At 39.8% G+C, this 20,800-nt stretch overlaps 1 protein-coding gene across 2 annotated transcripts in view; it reads left to right on the top strand.

Annotated features, from left to right (window-relative positions):
• The window catches only part of PCDH15 (protocadherin related 15), a 2,374,726-nt gene that overhangs the window by 784,387 nt on the left and 1,569,539 nt on the right, over positions 1-20,800 (top strand). For both annotated transcript variants that reach the window (XM_077258870.1, XM_077258871.1), the window contains one exon: positions 13,722-13,892. In XM_077258870.1, coding sequence (XP_077114985.1) covers positions 13,722-13,892 — 171 coding nt within the window. The remainder of the gene's footprint in view (positions 1-13,721; positions 13,893-20,800) is intronic.

Here is a 20,800-nt window from a genome sequence, read left to right on the forward strand (position 1 = left end):
AAAACTGTGAAAACATTCCTTGAAAAAAGACACATAAAGTCAATGTCATGGCCTTCAAATAGTCCGGATCTCAATCCAATTGAAAATCTTTGGTGGAAGTTGAATAAAATGGTCCATGACAAGGCTCCAACCTGCAAAGCTTATCTGGCAACAGCAATCAGAGAAAGTTGGAGCCAGAATGATGAAGAGTACTGTGTGACACTCATTAAGTCCATGCCTCAGAGACTGCAAGCTACAATCAAAATGACCGCTCCGGTAGTTCTAGTGTTAAAGCCAGAAAGTTGCCATTTGAAATGACTTTAGTTCTGTGCCATGTCTGTGATCTGCTTTTTTAATTCAAAATTAAACAACTGAGTGAACATCCTTTAAGGCCGGTGATTCCATAATTTTTGCCAGGCATTGTAGAACTACAATTCTACCTCACTGCAAGTCTATGGCAGGGTAGAGGAGCAAAGCAGCTTGGTCAGGAGGTTATGAGGGAGATGACTTATGATGACTGCAATATATTAAAGGATAAAACTTTAAAGGGATGAGTGCTTCTTTAATATTAGCACAGTTAGAGATTTTCATAATTGTAGGTGAAGTTGGTGTTGCTTTTTAGGAAAGGACATTTGTCCATATGTATGAAGTTGCTATAATGAACAACTGGAAAATAATTCAGTCAAAATACAAAGACATATTATATATTCACAAGGGGTTAGATGAAGAGAAAACATTCCAGTAAATGGAGTGATCTTCTCTAGGGTTGAGCGACTTTTATTTTTATAGGATCGGGTCGGGTTTCATGAAACCCGACTTTCTCAAAAGTCGGGTCGAGTGAAATCGGCCGATCCTATAAAAAAGTCAGGGTCGGGGTCGGCCGAAACACGAAACCCAATGCAGTGCAATGGGATACTATGGTTCCCAGGGTCTGAAGGAGAGGAAACTCTCTTTCAGGCCCTGGGATCCATATTAATGTGTAAAATAAAGAATCAAAATAAAAAATATTGATATACTCACCCTCGGACGCGCCCTGGTACTACCCGGCAGCCTTCCTTCCTAAGAATGAGCGCGTGAATGACCTGTGGTGACATCGCGGCTTGTGATTGGTCGCGTGAGCTGTCACATGGGTGGTCACGTGACCAATCACAAGCCGCGACGTCATCTAAAGTCCTTCACGCGCTCATTCTTAGGAAGGAAGGCTGCCGGAAAGAAGCAGGGTGCGTCCGAGGGTGAGTATATACCTAATAGGAATATACTCACCCTCGGACGCGCCCTGCTTCTTTCCGGCAGCCTTCCTTCCTAAGAATGAGCGCGTGAAGGACCTTAGATGACGTCGCAGCTTGTGATTGGTCGCGTGACCGCCCATGTGACCGCTCACGCGACCAATCACAAGCCGCGGCGTCACTGCAGGTCATTCACGCGCTCATTCTTAGGAAGGAAGGCTGCCGGTTAGTACCAGGGCACATCCGAGGGTGAGTATATCAATATTTTTTATTTTGATTCTTTATTTTACACTTAAATATGGATTCCGATACCGATTCCCGATATCGCAAACATATCGGAACTCGGTATCGGAATTCCGATACCAGATTCAGAAGATTGCCGACCTCATGGCCGACCCCACACAGGGGTCGGGTCAGGTTTCATGAAACCCGACTTTGCCAAAAGTCGGCGACTTCTGAAAATGGCCGACCCGTTTCACTCAACCCTAATCTTCTCCATTATATGGTGTGCATACTATTTGTAAAAAGGGATATTTAATATTGCTGTCTTAAACTTTGCTTAAAGGGATTGTCCACTTTATCTGCATTTTAATAAATGTGTTCAGAATATGACATTCTGGTGCTTCCCAATATGTAAATATTCCAGGTTCTCCTACTTGCTGTACTTTTATAGCAGCCTTCCTTATAGACCGCACAGATCTACTCTTCTCAAAATTACTGTTGATAGAGGAGCATGAGACCAGACTTGTCAATTTGCCTCCACCAATTAAAAAACATGTTTCCTGTGTGAAGTGTTTTTCAATTATAGTAGACTAGACAGATCTGGTCACATGCTTCTGCATAAACTGTCATTTTAAGAACAGGAATGTTGTGCAGTCTCTATCAGGAAGCCTCCACTGATAAGCAGGTGGTGCATCAGAAAGGAGGACGTTAACACTGAACTTTTAATATTTTTATATTTGCAAGTACCTCAAATTAATATATGAAATACCTTTAATCAAATAAAGATAAAGTAAGCAACTTGTAATCTAGATGGGTTCAAGACGTGATAGTGTAGCTAAAACTTGCTAGACATGGTAGACACTTTTATTTATTTTATGCCTCTGATCAGCTTACTTACTTTTTCCTAACTTTACTGTTTTTCAACAAATCTTGGCCCAATTTTTGTACTCATTTGGCACCTTGTAAGCGCCATTACTTTTCTTTTAGACACAAACATTTATCTGTAAACTGTCTAGTGAGGCCCAAAAAGTATCTAAACCACGTAATAAAGCTTCTGCACGGCATGTGCAAAATGTCAACTCTTGTTATATTTAATTTAGTAAGTCTCCTCCATTGTGTTTTAATGGGTCCACGATGTGCATGTGTGTAGTTAATGTAAACATTGGCTTTTGAGGTACGAATATTTCTGGCTTATTATTAGTACTTTGATAATTCTATGGTTGGGATGTGATTGCTAAGGTATTAGAGGATATATAATACTGTCATAGTACCAACATAATACCAACCTATTTTATGTTATATTATTCTGTCATTCAGTTGGCAAAGTACAATTCTGTTTAAAATGTGGACGGCCTAAAGGAAATGCTGTGTATGTTGCTTTCGGTAACTGGATGGTTTTTGAACATTGAAAAAAAAAAAGAATTTGTAATTGACCGGTTAATTGGCTGTTGCGAGTGTAGGGATTTCCATAATGGATTAGAGAAATAAATGTGTTTTGTGTTAATCAATATCTCCAAGCACTCATTGTGCTCACATGGACTTAAGGTGCTTAAAATAAAAATCCATCTTGATACAAATCTCTAGAATTTACAACTCCTTTTTTTGTAAATTTACATAGGAAGATTTGATAAGACAGAGTGACCATTATAGAGTTTTTGGCCTGGTGACAAAATTGTAGAAAGGCAAGAGATTCACTTATCAACATTGAAATTGCAACACCAAGAACAAAAAGTTATTGAATTATAGAAATCACACAATGCTAATGATATGTGAATGATGGAAAAATGTAAACAAATGTTTCAAAACATTCTAATATATTTAGTAACTGGTATGAGTGCCATGAGCATGAACACAGGCACTTGCATGGTTTTGGAATGCTATCAGTAAGGTTATTAATTGTTGTTTGATGTATATTCTGTCATACAGAATGCTCTTAGCTATTTGAATCATCAAGATCTGCTGCTGACAGCTCCTTTTGCAATTTCTGACCAATAAAGCACCAAAAGTGCTCAATGGGAGACAAGCCCAAGATGCTGCAGGACACTGCAGCTCATTTAACCTGTTAGCAAATTTTTGTAATGTACAGTAAAGAGATAGCCTTAATGATGCTGTAATACATATTAAATTTATTTTTTTGGTAAGGGAATCTTGTTGTTGCTCTTCTTTAATCACTATTTAAAGTTTTCTGCTAAATAGATTTTGGTGCATAGTGGCTAGACTGTGCACTAGGTCTTCTCCTCCCTCTCTGTGATTCCCTGGCCACTCTGCCTGTCTTTGGTCGGTGATTGAAAGGTCAATGTGGAAATTTCAAACAGAGGTGGTAGATTATTCCCAGAATGGAGGTCAGTGGTAGGGTTTGGGCAGGAAATCACAGACAAGGAGGATAAAACCCAGAGCATAGTCCAGCACCTATTCACCAACATCTATTTAGCAGAAAACTTCAAATGGTGATTAAAGAAGAACAACAAGATGTATTCACTAAAGAATTCAATTTAATATTTAATTACAGCACCCTTAAGGCTATGACTTTACTGTACATTACAAAAATTTGCTAACGAATTAAATGAGCTGCACTGCCTTGCAGCGTCTTGGCTTGTCTCCCATTGAACACTTCTGGTGTATCATTGGCCAGAAATTGGGGATTAATTGGGGATTAATAAAGAACTGCAAAGCTGATTTCTTCACTAAATATTGCAACTTAATGGGTTCTCTTTAAGCCATGAAGTCTGCTCATAGTAGCATAAGCAGTATGCATCTTGGCATTGTCGTGTTGAAAAATGAATCCTGGGACACATTCATGTTCCCTCATAAAGAACTCTTTATGGCATTACCCAGGCATTCTCCAGACAAAATCTGGCTATCATTGCATTCAACACAAAAACAGGTCTCATCGTTGAAGAGGATAGACCTCCATTCCAGTCTCCATTGCCATGTTGCTATGCACCATGATAGCCCTAAGAGTGGTGGCGTGAGGTCAATAGAACTCCTCTAGCTGGACATTTGGCTCAGAGCACTAATTCTTTATCATGGTTTGTACAGACACTGTTTGATGCCTTAGGCTTGGTATATGATATCTAATTTTACTAGCAATGCAGGATGAATTATTTCATGCCATTCTTCAATCTGACAAGACCATGTGGGCAACGCCATGAAAAGGCCTTCACAAGAGAATGTGACATTTTTCCAAGAATCGTTTTTCAACACAATAACACAGGCCACATTTTGCTCATGTTATCATGCAGTTTCTTCAGACTTCTCTACCATTGATCACATCTGGTTTGGAATTGCAATTGCAACAGACTGGCCAGAAGTGGATCTTGGTGACTTACGACCGTAATTGTGTTCTGTATGACAAAACATTCACCAGACAACTATTAACTACTTAATTGATATCACGTGAAGGTATGCAAGTGCATGTGTTTCTGCTGGGGCATTCATAGTTACATTGTTACATAGTTATTAAGGTTGAAGGAAGACTTTAAGTCCATCTAGTTCAACCCATAGCCTAACCTAACATGCCCTAACATGTTGATCCAGAGGAAGGCAAAAAAAAACCATGTGGCAAAGAGTAAGATCCACATTGGAGAAAAAAATTCCTTCCCGACTCCACATACGGCAATCAGACTAGTTCCCTGGATCAACGCCCTATCAAGGAATCTAGTGTATATACCCTGTAACATTATACTTTTCAAGAAAGGCATCCAGTCCCCTCTTAAATTTTAGCAGTGAATCACTCATTACAACATCATACGGCAGAGAGTTCCATAGTCTCACTGCTCTTACAGTAAAGAATCCGCATCTGTTATTATGCTTAAACCTTCTTTCCTCCAGACGTAGAGGATGCCCCCTTGTCCCTGTCTCAGGTCTATGATTAAAAAGATCATCAGAAAGGTCTTGGTACTTTCCCCTCATATATTTATACATTAAAATAAGATCACCCCTTAGTCTTCGTTTTTCCAAACTAAACAGCCTCAAGTGTAATAACCTATCTTTGTATTGCAGACCCCCCAGTCCTCTAATAACCTTGGTCGCTCTTCTCTGCACCCGCTCTAGTTCAGCTATGACTTTCTTATACACCGGAGACCAGAACTGTGCACAGTATTCTAAGTGTGGTCGAACTAGTGACATGTATAGAGGTAAAATTATGTTCTCCTCATGAGCATCTATGCCTCTTTTTATACATCCCATTATTTTATTTGCCTTTGTAGCAGCTGTCTGACACTGGCCGCTGAATATGAGTTTGTCATCCACCCATACACCCAGGTCTTTTTCATTGACGGTTTTGCCCAGAGTTTTAGAATTAAGCACATAGTTATACATCTTATTACTTCTACCCAAGTGCATGACCTTACATTTATCCCCATTAAAGCTCATTTGCCATTTATCAGCCCAAGCTTCTAGTTTACATAAATCATCCTGTAATATAAAATTGTCCTCCCCTGTATTGATTACCCTGCAGAGTTTAGTGTCATCTGCAAATATTGAAATTCTACTCTGAATGCCCCCTACAAGGTCATTAATAAATATGTTAAAAAGAAGAGGGCCCAATACTGACCCCTGTGGTACCCCACTGCTAACCGCGACCCAGTCCGAGTGTGCTCCATTAATAACCACCCTTTGTTTCCTATCCCTGAGCCAGGTCTCAACGCACTTACACATATTTTCCCCTATCCCCATTATTCTCATTTTATGTATCAACCTTTTGTGTGGCACCGTATCAAAAGCTTTTGAAAAGTCCATATGCACTACATCTACTGGGTTCCCTTGGTCCAGTCGGAACTTACCTCTTCATAGAAGCTGATCAAATTAGTCTGACATGAACGGTCCCTAGTAAACCCGTGTTGATACTGGGTCATGAGGTTATTCCTCTTCAGATACTCCAGTATAGCATCCCTTAGAATGCCCTCCAGGATTTTACCCAGAGTAGAGGTTAAGCTTACTGGCCTATAATTTCCGAGTTCAGTTTTTGTCCCCTTTTTGAATATTAGCACCACATTTGCTAAACGCCAGTCCTGTGGTACAGACCCTGTTATTATGGACTCTTTAAAGATTAAAAATAATGGTCTATCAATGACTGTACATAATTCCTGCAGTACTCGGGGGTGTATCCCATTTGGGCCCAGAGATTTGTCAATTTTAGTGATTTTTAGATGCCGCCTTACTTCCTGCTGGTTTAAGCAGGTGACACTTAATGGGGAATTTTTGTTATCACTGATCATATTGTCTGCCATGGGATTTTCTTGTGTAAATACTGATGGAAAAAAGTCATTTAGCCTATTGGCTTTTCCCTCATCCTCATCCACCATTTCCCCCAGACTATTTTTAAGGGGGCCAACACTTTCATTTTTTTGTTTCTTACTATTTATGTAGTTAAAGAATATTTTGGGATTATTTTTACTCTCTCTGGCAATGAGTCTCTCTGTCTCAATTTTTGCTGCCTTGATTTGCTTTTTACATAATTTATTTAATTTTCTGTATTTATTTAGAGCCTCATCACTACCTACTTCCTTTAATTCTCTAAATGTTTTCTTTTTGTCACTTATTGCACCCCTTACAGCTCTATTTAGCCATATTGGTTTCCTCCTATTTCTAGTACGTTTATTCCCATACAATATATACTGTGCACAGGTCCTATCCAGAATGCTAATAAACGTCTCCCATTTTCTTTGTGTATTTTTATGTCTCAGGATATTGTCCCAGTTAATTGCACCAAGATCATCTCTCATCCGTTGGAAATTTGCCCTCCTGAAGTTTAGTGTCCTTGTCACCCCTCTACTACACATCTTATTAAAGGACACATGAAAACTTATTATTTTGTGATCACTATTCCCCAAGTGACCCCCAACCCTTATATTTGATATGCGGTCTGGCCTGTTGGTCAGTATTAGGTCTAGCAGTGCCCCCCTTCTTTTTGGGTCCTGAACCAGTTGTGAAAGGTAATTGTCTCTCATAGTTGTCAAAAACCAATTACCTTTGCTGGAACTGCAGGTTTCTGTTCCCCAATCTATTTCAGGGTAGTTGAAGTCCCCCATAATAATGACTTCTCCTTGAGTCGCAGCTTCATCTATTTGCTTTACGAGGATATTCTCCATTGCTTCCATTATTTTTGGAGATTTATAACAAACCCCTATCAGTAATTTATAATTTTTTCCCCCTCCCCTTATCTCCACCCACAGGGACTCTACATTTTCATTAAATTCAACTATATTATCATGCCGGATGGGTTTTAAGGACGATTTTACATACAGACACACCCCACCCCCTCGCTTATCTGTATGGTCATTTCTGAAAAGGTTATAGCCCTGCAAATTAACAGCCCAGTCATGGCTCTCATCCAGCCATGTTTCAGATATCCCCACCATGTCATAATTATGCTCCAACAACATTAATTCTAATTCGTCCATTTTGTTGGCGAGGCTTCTGGCATTAGTATACATGCACTTGATGTTCCTCTCTGTACCTCTATTCTTTCTTAAATTATAAACTGTTCTAACCCCACCCCCATGCCACCGCCACCCCCAACTTCCTTATTTTTAGCCCAGGTCTCTATCTGCCCTATCTTCCCCTCCTATAAATTGAATACCCTCCCCCCCAATCCCTAGTTTAAACACTCCTCCAACCTTCTAGCCATTTTCTCTCCCAGCACAGCTGCACCTTCCCCATTGAGGTGCAGCCCATCCCTAGCGTAGAGCCTGTAGCCCACTGAGAAGTCAGCCCAGTTCTGCAGGAACCCAAACCCCTCCTTCCTACACCAATTCTTGAGCCACTTATTAACCTCCCTAATCTCCCATTGCCTCTCTGGCGTGGCATGTGATACAGGCAGTATTTCGGAAAATACCACGTTGGAGGTCCTTGCTTTCAGCTTGCAGCCTAATTCCCTGAAATCATCTTTAAGGACCTTCCACCTACCTCTAACTTTGTCATTTGTGCCAATGTGCACCATGACCGCTGGGTCCTCACCAGCCCCTCCCAGTAATCTGTCAACCCGATCAGCGATGTGTCGGACTCGAGCGCCAGGTAGGCAGCACACCGTCGGACGATCCCTGTCTTTGTGACAGATTGCCCTATCTGTTCCCCTAATAATTGAATCCCCCACTACCAGCACCTGTCTGGCCTGTACTGCTCTCCTATTTCCCTCCTTACTGTAGCAGTCACTCCTCTGGCTTTCAGGGGACATGCCTGGCTGCAGCAGTGCTACCCCTGTACTGGCACACCCCTCATCCGCCAACTTAGCAAACTTATTGGGGTGTGCCAGATCAGGACTAACCTCCCTGGCACTCTTCCCTCTACCCCGCTTTCTGACTGTCACCCAGCTAGCTACTTCACTGTCCTGAAGCTCCATCCTACCATCCCCCCTCATCTATCCCATTGAGCATCTGCTCAGTGAGCAGAAGACTCCTCTCCATATTGTCTATGGATGTCAGTGTTGCCAGCTGCACATTTAGATCCAGAATCTGGGTTTCCAAATGCACAACGTGCTCACATCTTGCACAGCAGTATGCACCCTCGACCGGCTGATCAAGGACTGCATACATGTGGCAAGATGTGCACTGGATGGCATTAACAATAGTGGAGCACATTTCCTAATGGGGATTGCACCACACAGAAACGTTAAATAAAAATAAATGCAAAGTGTTAATAAAATACAGACAGCAATTCCTCCCTTGGAAACTCCCTGATTCCAAAGTCACTGAATCACAAGTCACACTTACCGCCGTTCACACTTATGCTCAGGTCACACTCAGCTCGCTCACACTCGCTAAGCTGAAGATTTAAAGATTTTTTTTTTCCCTTCAGCAACAATCCACATTGCTGTTCAATGCTCTACCAAAAAGGACTTGAGTCCCAAACAGCTGCCCCTTATAACCCCTTAATTATGAGCCCCACCCTAAGTTAACCCCCTGTGAATATAGCTACTCCCAAGTCAGCAACTCACACCAATTCACACAGGTATTTGTTAAAGGCTTTCCAAATACCTCTTCACTGAATCACAAGTCACACTTACCACCGTTCACACTTACGCTCAGGTCACACTCAGCTTGCTCACCCTCGCTAAGCTGAAGATTTAAAGATTTTTTTTTCCCTTCAGCAACAATCCACCTTGCTGTTCAATGCTCTACCAAAAAGCCATTCATACTCTATACTAAAAAAAAATTGAGATGGTTTGAAAATTATGTTTCCATTTTTTTGTCATTTGGACATCAACAACAGGCCTATGGATTCTACAAACTTAATAATTACTCAATGTTTCCTCTTTATTGTTGCAATTTCAATGGTGCATCCATGTGTGATTAAACTTTTGTATTCTGCTTGGCTGATGTACGATAGTTTGTATAGGCTTTAGCTATATAATACACTTGGAGCCACAATTATAAAAGGTTTTGACAGCGTGACTATCTTTTGAGGATTCTGAAAAGAATAAAGTCCTACAATGAGTTACCACTGCAACTTTTGAAGGCGCAGAATTTAAATGATTCTTTTACGTCTAGAAAAAAAGCTGAAATTTTATGATTGAAATTATTATTAGTTTTTCTGCTAAAAGTTCTAAAGTCCTTTGTTTTTGCAATATATTCCTTAGTTGTGGTATTTCCTATTGTCTCTTCCACCAAGAGGAAAAATTCAATACAAGTTTGGAAAATCTTGCTGAAATGAAAGGCTACACAACCATAATTAGTATTGGTTTTTTTTGCATCTGTATTTTTTGTCTTTATATTAAGATTAAATTTTAGGTTGAGACAATCTAATCTTTAAAACGGGTAAAACTTTTATGTGACATTTAGGAGGAGCAAAATGATTGGGTATCTACTTCTTGAAATGTAAACGTGAAAAATCTGGTCCTGTAATAATCTGTTTCTGTAATAATCCTGCATTGCTGTTTCGCTCCTTAAGAAATCATAATGCCTGCTTTCTTGACTGTAATTCCAATTTTCTTTTTTTGTCCCAGTAATTAATACCTCTTTACTAGGAAATGCAGTCTATCTAATAACTGAGATTACTCTTTAAGAAGATTATACTAGTAAAAGAACATAGAGAAAGAGAAATACGCATATGTTTTATCTCATAGCAATCATTATTAATTAATTTATTTTGGCTATTTGTGTCTAAAACACAGTCAATTGAATAAAAAATGAAAAAACAAAAACATATTTTTTTTATAAAGAATCGCTTCTACTCTTATTCAATAGAATAGTATGCTGATTGGAAGTCTGCTATTGTATATTCAAAATTGTTTCAGTGTGCATTTTCAGTATTCTTTCATAAAGACTAGATGATTACAGCAAAATTTAATTTTTTTACGAAAGATCAATCAGGTGTTCATTAATATCACACTATTACAACTACTTCTACGTACTGTGTGCACACTACTAACTTACAGCTTAATAAAAGGAGTCACTTGGCTGCTATTTTACCTCCATATGCCTTCAGTTTCATACAGAATACAGAGGTTTTTTCAGTTAACATCTGTGTTTGAAAGAAATGTGTCATCTACATTTGAACACTGTAATAAAAAGGTAATATCTAGGTATAAGGTAATGTCTAGAGATTAGATAATCCTCAGAAATTCAAATTTGCCAGCTTTGAAAATTTTTACCCAAAAATTGATGTGCAACAAATCGATTTGCTGAATTGGCAATAATGGAAAGACTACAATTGTGTGATGCTAGTCATTACTGACGGAGAGGCCATGAAGCAGAAGAGCCAGACATTCCGAGGCCAATACCGAGAGAGTACATAAATAACCAAGGGAAAAGACAAAGGCGTAAGTCAGGGCATAGTCCAGGGTCAATAACAAGAGATAGCGGAGCAAAAGCCGAAGGACAAGACCCAGGGGTAGTCAGAAGGGTCAGGCAGCAGAAGATCAGAACTCAGAGCAACACAATCAGGCTAGCACTCACCAAGAAGCACAAACTACGTCTAGCAGGGAACAGGGGCAGACAGCTCAGATAAGTAGCTATGCGATTACCAGAACACTGAACATCTGCAGAATATCCTGCACGCCCCAGTCACAGATTGGACAGCAGAGCTGTCAATCAAGGCACCAACAGCCCAGCAAGCCCATCACAAAACTGGACAACCAAGCTGTCAATCAAGACACAGACAGCTCAGCAAGACAGTTTCCACAGAACAGCATAGCAATCATTCACTGAGCAGAGGAATCGTGACAAATTGCCTGGAAAAGACTATAGGGTCCCATGACAATATAGAACCATTTTTAGATTTTTAATGCAAACACAGAACACAGCCTTATTATTGTCCAAGTGACCTCAACATATGTGAGTATAGGTGAATAGTAAGCGGTGAAAACCAAGAGCCCGTTTAATAACTAACTGCACTAACAGGCTTTTTATGCTTTTTAAAATATAAAAATAATCCAATATTTCTTTTGACAGAAGTTGCCTGTCTTGCTGTTATTTATAAACAGATGGTATACGTGGAAAAAACACGGCTTTCTGGCAAGCAAAGATCCAAAAATTATCTCTATATTTGGGACCAGCAACATTTCTGCTGAGAAATTGAAGAAACAATGGGTATAAGAGAAAAAAGACCTGTCCAAAATAATCACTTTTTGGGAGCAATTTTATGTTTATTTACGCTGTAGAAGATATGGTTTCCAGCAGCTAAACATTATAGCTATAGAATACAATGGACAGGCAGGAGATTTGTGGTTGTCTTTCGGCAGTGGCAGTGGAAACAGCAGCACACTATGAAATTTGTTGGGATAGAAAAGGAGGTTTATGGCTTGGTAGGTCCATCAATGGCAGCCCTGTTAGCAGCAGTTAAGAATAGCTATAGAATACAATGGACAGGTAAGGGATGTGTGACTGTCTTCACATGCAGCAGCAGTAGCACAGTGTAGAATATGTGGGGAAAATCAAGGGGACATAGGACTGTGTAGTGTCAGTACTGACAACCCTAGATTCAGCAGTCACACAGTATAAATATATCCTGAAGGATAGGCAAGAGGTGCCTGGCTAGGCTGTGAACATGGGCATTGGCACAGGCAGCAGCAGGTCAGAGTAGAGCACGATGGATAGATAACAAAATGCTGCAGTCGATCTCATCATTGGCATTAGCTTAAGGTGAATGAAAATCTAGACTAAGCCATGCCTTATTCATGGGATTGATTTTTTTCCCTATATTTTCAACAAAATTCAACTTCACTCTTCTCAAACAGATATAACAGGAAGTGCTAGGTAAGTACACATCTAAAAAGGCAGTACCTGCAACAAGGCGCTATATTATTGTGGCATTTATGAATGTAAAACTTGACTATCATAACAGGTGTGCAAAAAAATGTATGCAACACTGACATTTTATGAGATAGACAGTTGCAGTTGAATGTCTGGATTTTGGATAATTTTCTTTTATATTAATCCCCCTTCTTTTAAAAAGATTGCATAAGAAATACAAAAACTCAATACAGTCATTTGTGACAAGCAAGCACATTTTATGTAACTAATTGATTTCAGAATTTTTTTGTAAAAATATTGTGTTGCTTTTCTAGAGCATTCAAAATTATGGCAAAATGTGTAATTCAAAATACAACAGGACAAATACCAGCGACACCATACACCTCACTGAGTTTGGCACTAACTCTGTTATCTCTCTTGTGCACCCGTTCTGGCCTGGAGTTTTTGCCAAAAGTTTTAGGACTTTCTCTCCATATTTCTATTACTGAGCTGTGACCTTTGACATCTTTTATCCTGAATCACCCTAAAATGGCTACTGCATTCTGTTCTTTGGCTTTTATACAAACTTTGGTAACTCCTAATGAGCTGCGCTATACAATGAGATGTGATGGCTGTCAGGCATTATGGGGATGCCTGAATGGCGGGACTTACGTTTTTGTGAGCATTCTGTAATCGACTGCAATGTGTAAAATGACAACAGGATTTTTTTGATAATAATCAAATTACCAATTGTTCAAGAAATTAATAAAATTTGACACAAATTTGATTGGCATTTAGTTGATTTATTTATCTCTGTTATTCTTTCCTAGAATTAGGAATATCTTGACAGTGTCACAGTGTATTAAAGCACCATATGCTTTTTGGGTTATTGATGTGGAATCACAGAAAGATTCATTAAAAATGTGAAAAATGTGTGGCACTATTTTCTTTTGCATGAATTGATTTTATATATATATATATATATATATATATATATATATATATATATATATATATAAATGGACACTGAAATTCTAAAACAAATTGACATTTCAATTTAAAACAGTACTTTCGAATTTAATACATTTGGAATCTGTTACTTATATCTCTCCTTTTCCTCCAGGACCGTCCTATCAATCCCAGTGAAAGAAGAACAAGTACAACTACTTTGATAGTTGATGTCCTTGATGGTGATGACCTTGGTCCTAGGTTCCTTCCTTGTAATCCAGTAGCAAACACCCAAGACTGTCGGCCGTTAACTTATAAAGCAGTCATACCAGAACTCAGTCCTCCAGTAAGTATCCTTAACACTTTATGTAAAATAAAACCATTTTTTAAATATATTATGCCTAAAATACAATAACTAACAAACAATATTTAGATATCTTGGATTACATAAAAAGAACAACAACGTTACACCTAAAAATGAAATACTGAAATTCCATTATTTTGTATGGGGGAGTTAAGTTTTATTTAGCAAATTTTATGTTGAAAAAATTGTATTTAGTATTATATCTGATTTTTTAAGCAGATTTGTCAAAACTTCCATGCAACCAGTGTACTTTATCTGAGGACACACTATAAAGATTGGGAGATATTGAGCTCATGGATGTATAGTTTTCTATAATTTGACTCTTTATTTAATATACTAACCCCTTCATGACCTTGGGATTTTCCATTTTCCCGTGTTTGTTTTTCACTCCCCTCTTTCCCAGAGCCATAACTTTTTTATTTTTCTGTAAATTTGGCCATGTGAGGGCTTATTTTTTGTGGGACGAGTTGTACTTTTGAACGACATCATTGGTTTTACCATGTCATGTACGAGAAAAGGGGAAAAAAATTCCAAGTGCGGTGAAATTGCAAAAAAAGTGCAGTCCCACACTTGTTTTTTGTTTGGCTTTTTTGCTAGGTTCACTAAATGCTAAAACTGACCTACCATTATGATTCTCCAGGTCATTACGAGTTCATAGACACCTAACATGACTAGGTTATTTTTCACCTAAGTGGTGAAAAAAAATTCCAAACTTTGCAAAAAAAAAAAAAAAATTCGTCATTTACCGATACTCGTAGCGTCTCCATTTTTCGTGATCTGGGATCAAGTGAGGGCTTATTTTTTGCATGCCAAGCTGGCATTTTTAGTGATACCATTTTGGTGCAGATACGTTCTTTTGATCGCCCGTTATTGCATTTTAATGCAATGTCGTGGCGACCAAAAAAACGTAATTCTGGCGTTTCAAATTTTTTTCTCGTTACGCCATTTAGCGATCAGGTTAATGCTTTTTTTATTGATAGATCGGGCGATTCTGAACGTGGCGATACCAAATATGTGTAGGTTTGATTTTTTTTTTATTGATTTATTTTGATTGGGGCAAAAGGGGGGTGATTTAAACTTTTATATTTTTTTTATTTTTTTCACATTTTTTTAACTTTTTTTTTACTTTTGCCATGCTTCAATAGCCTCCATGGGAGGCTAGAAGCAGGAACAGCACGATCGGCTCTGCTACATAACAGCGATCATCAGATCGCTGCTATGTAGCAGAAAATCAGATGTTCTGTGAGCGCCGACCACAGGGTGGCGCTCACAGCTGCCGGAGATCAGTAACCATAGAGGTCTCAAGGACCTCTATGGTTACCATTCTAAAGCATCGCCGACCTCCGATCATGTGACGGGGTCGGCGATGACGTCATTTCCGGCCGCCCAGCCAGATGCGGTAGTTAAATGCCGCTGTCTGCGTTTGACAGCGGCATTTAACTAGTTAATAGCGGTGGGTGAATCGCGATTTCACCCACCGCTATTGCGGGCTCATGTCAGCTGTTCAAAACAGCTGACATGTCCCAGCTTTGATGCGGGCTCACCACGGAGCCCTGCATCAAAGCAGGGGAGCTGACCTCGGATGCACTATCCCGTCCGAGGTCAGTAAGGGGTTAAGCTTTTTAAAATCTGCATAGACAAGTAAAAAGCTTGAGAAATTTACATTCCTCATCTACATGGACAATTTTTTCTAGATTATGTTACCAATCATTCTGTGAGTGATGAGTCTATTTCCATCTCATTATTAGGATCCAAGGGCTAATGTTTCTCCTTGCGGAGAGTAACATGTCAAGCATGTCGAGATGAGGAGACTTTTAAGCTGCAATGCTCCTCTGAGAAATATGCAAATTGTCTCTTCAGAGAGGAAGATGATTAGAACTCTAGTGCCACCTACAGGAAGTAGACATCCTAAAAGTCAATATCGACCCTTTATCAAGCCTAGTCCTCTTCAGGTCAGGCGCCTCTCACACAGCCAAACCAGATCTCATACTTTCCACGGACGAGGGGCAGTACCCCAAAATACACTGTCTGCAAATTGAGATTCTTGTTTTGGCTGTTATACTAAGTAATGTGACAAGGCTCGTTAAAGGGTTGACATTGATTTTTAGGATTGCTATTTCCTATATGTGGCACTACTAGGGTTCTAGTCCTCTTCCTCTCTGAAGAGACAATTTGCATATCTGCTTTTTAAAAACACTAAAGTAGAAATGTTTCAGAAAAGATAATGAACTCAAAAATGCTAATCTATATATGGTTACATTTAAGTTGAACATATAAAATTACACAAATTTGTTTGGGAAAATCATATAATCATAGAACTAAAATTCATAGAAACATAGAATCTTGAAACTCTATTCATTCAAGAAATCTGTTTTCATCTTACCCTAAAGATCATATTGATAACTTACAGGAGTTGCCCACCTTTAGGGACAAATTTTTTTTACTGTAATACATGTATTCGGGGCTGAAAAACAATTTTACAATTTGCTTTCACTAAAATGTTTGCATGGTTTGCCTCCTTTAGCCACTGTATTACACCATCTTTTCTGTGGCTGCAAGATGAGGTAGCAGGGTCGGCCATATTATCTTTATTTCATCAGAAGTGTTCGGGATGTGATTGTGTGGCACTTGCTATTACATAGGTACGACAGCTTCCTCCTGCTCTTATTAGGGCATCGTTCCTCACAAACTGCACAGCTCTTCAGTCCGTAAAATGTCTGCTATTGGAGCAGCATGTGATCAAACCTGTCCATTTGCTATTATGCCAATAGGCAATGTAATACCGTGGCTATAGGAGACAAGTGTTTTTTGTTTTTTTTTAAATAAAACTCCAATGTGAAAATAATTTATAAGGCCAATTGCATGCATTTAAGAAGAAAACATATCCACAAATATGGACAACCCCTTTAAGGATTCCTTCATAATAAACCTATATATCAATTTTCTCTTTGCCCAAAATAACTCTATACCTCCCTTTACTTATCTTGTTGTTTCAGATGGCTTTGGGCAGTTATTGTAGCAGTAGTGGTGGCCAACAGACAGCAATAAAAAAAGTCTACTGTACCGATGCACTCTATTAACTAACCTTAAAACAATGACAGCATAAGTGCACTATATTTCCATGTGCTTTTTTCCTTTTGTGGAAATACGTTTCCTTTTTTTAATTAAATTTTCATTTAGTGATATTATTGCAATGAGCTATTTTAATGCTCACATCGATATTGTATATTAAATACAGTCTGTTAAAAAGGTAGTAGCCCTTAACTTTATAGAGGGACCTCAATTTTGATTGCCCTTTATATATCATAACAAAAAGACTCAAAAGCAGCACCCAATCTGTTTAAACCTGGTCTATCAATATTTATTATGAATATATATATTGTGGTGATACGCTACCTGAGTGTGTTGGGGGACACTCGCTTGGCATAGGATTCAAGCACTCAGGCATGGTACCTCACACAAATCTGGTCAAATCTGGTTTATTAAACTTCATAAACCACATGACATACAGTCTATTTCATTATGTCCATGAACTTATCACGACCACCAGTCTGTTCATGTAGCAGATAAACTTTTCTGCCATATATTACAATCCCCGTGTCCGGGGTTACCTTTCAGGAGTTCCACTCCTCATGCTGACTTCACGTCAATCCCAGGTCCTCAACACAGTCCGACCAGGTCTACGGTCTCTAGGTGCTTCCAGGACGACTCCACTCCCAGGAGCCTCCAACACTGACCGTCCAGGTCTACGGTCTCTAGGTGCTTCCAGGACGACTCCATTCCCAGGAGCCTCCAACACTGACCGTCCAGGTCTACGGTCTCTAGGTGCTTCCAGGACGACTCCACTCCCAGGAGCCTCCAACACTGACCATCCAGGACCTACAGCACACAGGCCACTCTGCAGTGTCCAGCCAGGACACATGGAAGTGTGTCCACCCTGACAGACTCCCAAAAACATTCACACCATGTGCTGCACACACACCTCCTTTACATAGGTGTAACCACACCCAGGTACCTGTCACATGGCCAGTCATGTGAGCGTGACATCACCACAGGTCCTTAAACACAAAACCATCTTAGGTGTTCAGACACGCCTCTTTTGGTGGGTTTGAAGGTGACTGGACCCACCCATCTTTCCAATCACCTGGAAGCCTTCCCAATGTAAACAAAACCCTCAGCAGTAGATCTGCTTTAGCAAAACATACCCAGGCTTCCATCACAGGGCCACCCACCTCTGCGATACATACCGGCCATTCACAACACTGCCAGTCACTGTTTCATCACAATTATGCTTCCAAGTGCATCTTGAAGTGCACAGACAGCGCACCCTGGCTGTAACATTGGTCACTGCACCACATAATATATATATATATATATATATATATATATATATATATATATATATATATATAAATTTTTCCATATGTAATCTAAGAGCAGCATGATATAGGGGCTAAAACCCTGATTTCAGTAATGTGTGGTCTACTTGCGGTCACCTTGATACAATCACAGTTTTCTCTGCTCAGAATGCTGAGCCTTGATAACCGTGTCCTTCCCACTGATTAGCAGCTTTCAGTGTACAGTGTAAATTGACAGAAAGCTGCAAATCGGGGGTGGGTTCAAACAAGTAGATTAAAGGACATGTGGCAGCTTGTCCGTTAGTGATAATTTCCTGCTTGTAAAACACTGATTTTATTGAAAAGCAACACACAGCCCAGTAAGTGACACATCATTGGAGTCAAACTCTCAGCCTATACATCATGCTTCTCTCAGATTATATAGCAGAAACTTGCTGACAGATTCCTTTTAAGTAAAATAGATATTGGGATAGATAACCTGGGAATAATTGTTTTAATTTTTCATCTCACAATCTATATTTAACCACTTCACCACCTTGGGATATTCCGTTTTTGCATTTTTATTTTTTTTGCTCAACTTATTCCCAGAGCCATAACTTTTTCCATCAATATTGCTTCCTCCAAGATGGCGCCTGCGCAGTAGCATGTAAGGGATCTCCTATAAATAGCACTGTTGTTGTGAATTCTGCTCTCGGGCTCCCTCCGGTGGTTGTTGGTGGTAGCGCAGTTGTATTGGGGTTGTAATCCGGGCAGGTTTTTCTGCTGATTGCAGCTCTATTAGGTATTTAGGTGTGCAGGATCCATGAGTTTGTGCCAGTTGTCCATTGTACTTGGAGGGATTGCATCTCTCTCTGGCTCCTCATGCCCTGCTGCAGATTCAGCTACGATAAGTGTCTGGTTTTTTGTCTCTGTGCACACATGCAGTGTGCTTTGCAATTCAGTGCAATTTATTGTGTTTTTGTCCAGCTTAGACTTTGTTTGGATTTTTCAGTCATGCTGGATTCTCAGGAGATGCAGATATACTTTCTATGTCTTTAGTTAGATGTGGAATATTTGTATTATCTGCTGTGGATGTTTTTAGGATTTTAACACTGACCGCTTAGAATTCTGTCCTATCCTTTTCTATTTAGCTAGAAGTGCCTCTTTTGATAAATCCTGTTTTTCTGCCTGCGTATGTCTTTCCTCTTATACTCACAGTCAATATTTGTGGGGGGCTGCCTATCCTTTGGGGTTCTGCTCTGAGGCAAGATAGAATTCCCATTTCCATCCATAGGATTATTTAGTCCTCCGGCTGTGTCGAGATGTCTAGGACATGTTAGGTACATCCCACGGCTACTTCTAGTTGCGGTGTTAGATTAGGGTTTGCGGTCAGTACAGGTACCACCTACTCCTGAGAAAGTCTCTCATGCGGCTCCAAGGTCACCAGATCATAACAGTACAACTGGCCCACAATGAGTTAAATGCATCTCAGAAGAAAGGAAGAAAGAGCCATTTTTTTCTGTAGCCTGTTTTGTCTTTTCTTCCCTCTTTTCCTCTGGGTGACTGAGGAGTCTTGTGCCAGCATGGATGTTCAGGGATTAGTTTCTCGTGTAGACCAGCTTGCTGCTAGGGTACAGGGTATTTCAGATTATATTGCTCAGACTCCGCTTTTAGAGCCTAGGATTCCTACTCCTGATTTGTTTTTTGGGGACAGGTCCAAATTTTTGAGTTTTAAAAACAACTGTAAACTGTTTTTTGCTCTGAAGCCTCATTCCTCTGGTGATCCCATTCAGCAGATTAAAATTGTCATCTCCATGCTGCGTGGCGACCCTCAGGATTGGGCATTTTCCTTGGAATCTGGGAATCCGGCCTTGCTTAGTGTAGATGCCTTTTTTCAGGCTCTAGGATTATTATATGATGAACCAAATTCTGTGGATCAAGCGGAGAAGACCTTGTTGGCCCTGTCTCAGGGTCAAGAAGCGGCAGAATTGTATTGTCAGAAATTTAGAAAATGGTCTGTGCTGACTAAATGGAATGAGGATGCTTTGGCGGCAATTTTCAGAAAGGGTCTTTCTGAATCTGTTAAAGATGTTATGGTGTGGGTTTCCCACGCCTGTTGGTCTGAGTGATTCTATGTCTCTGGCCATTCAGATCGATCGGCGCTTGCGGGAGCGCAGAACTGTGCGCGCTGTGGTGTTGTCCTCAGAGCAGATGCCTGAGCCTATGCAGTGTGATAGGATTCTGTCTAGAACGGAACAACAAGGATTCAGACATCAGAATAGGTTGTGTTTTTATTGTGGCGATGCTTCTCATATCATTTCAGTCTGCCCAAAGCGTACAAAGAGAATCGCTAGTTCAGTTACCATCGGAACTGTACAACCTAAATTTCTGTTATCTGTGACCTTGATCTGCTCATTGTCATCATTTTCTGTCATGGCGTTTGTGGATTCAGGCGCCGCTTTGAACTTAATGGACTTTGAATTTGCCAGGCGTTGTGGTTTCCCCTTGCAGTTTTTGCAGAACCCTATTCCTTTAAGGGGCATTGATGCTACA

This window comes from Ranitomeya variabilis, chromosome 4 (genome assembly GCF_051348905.1).
Source record: "Ranitomeya variabilis isolate aRanVar5 chromosome 4, aRanVar5.hap1, whole genome shotgun sequence".
NCBI lineage: Eukaryota > Metazoa > Chordata > Amphibia > Anura > Dendrobatidae > Ranitomeya > Ranitomeya variabilis.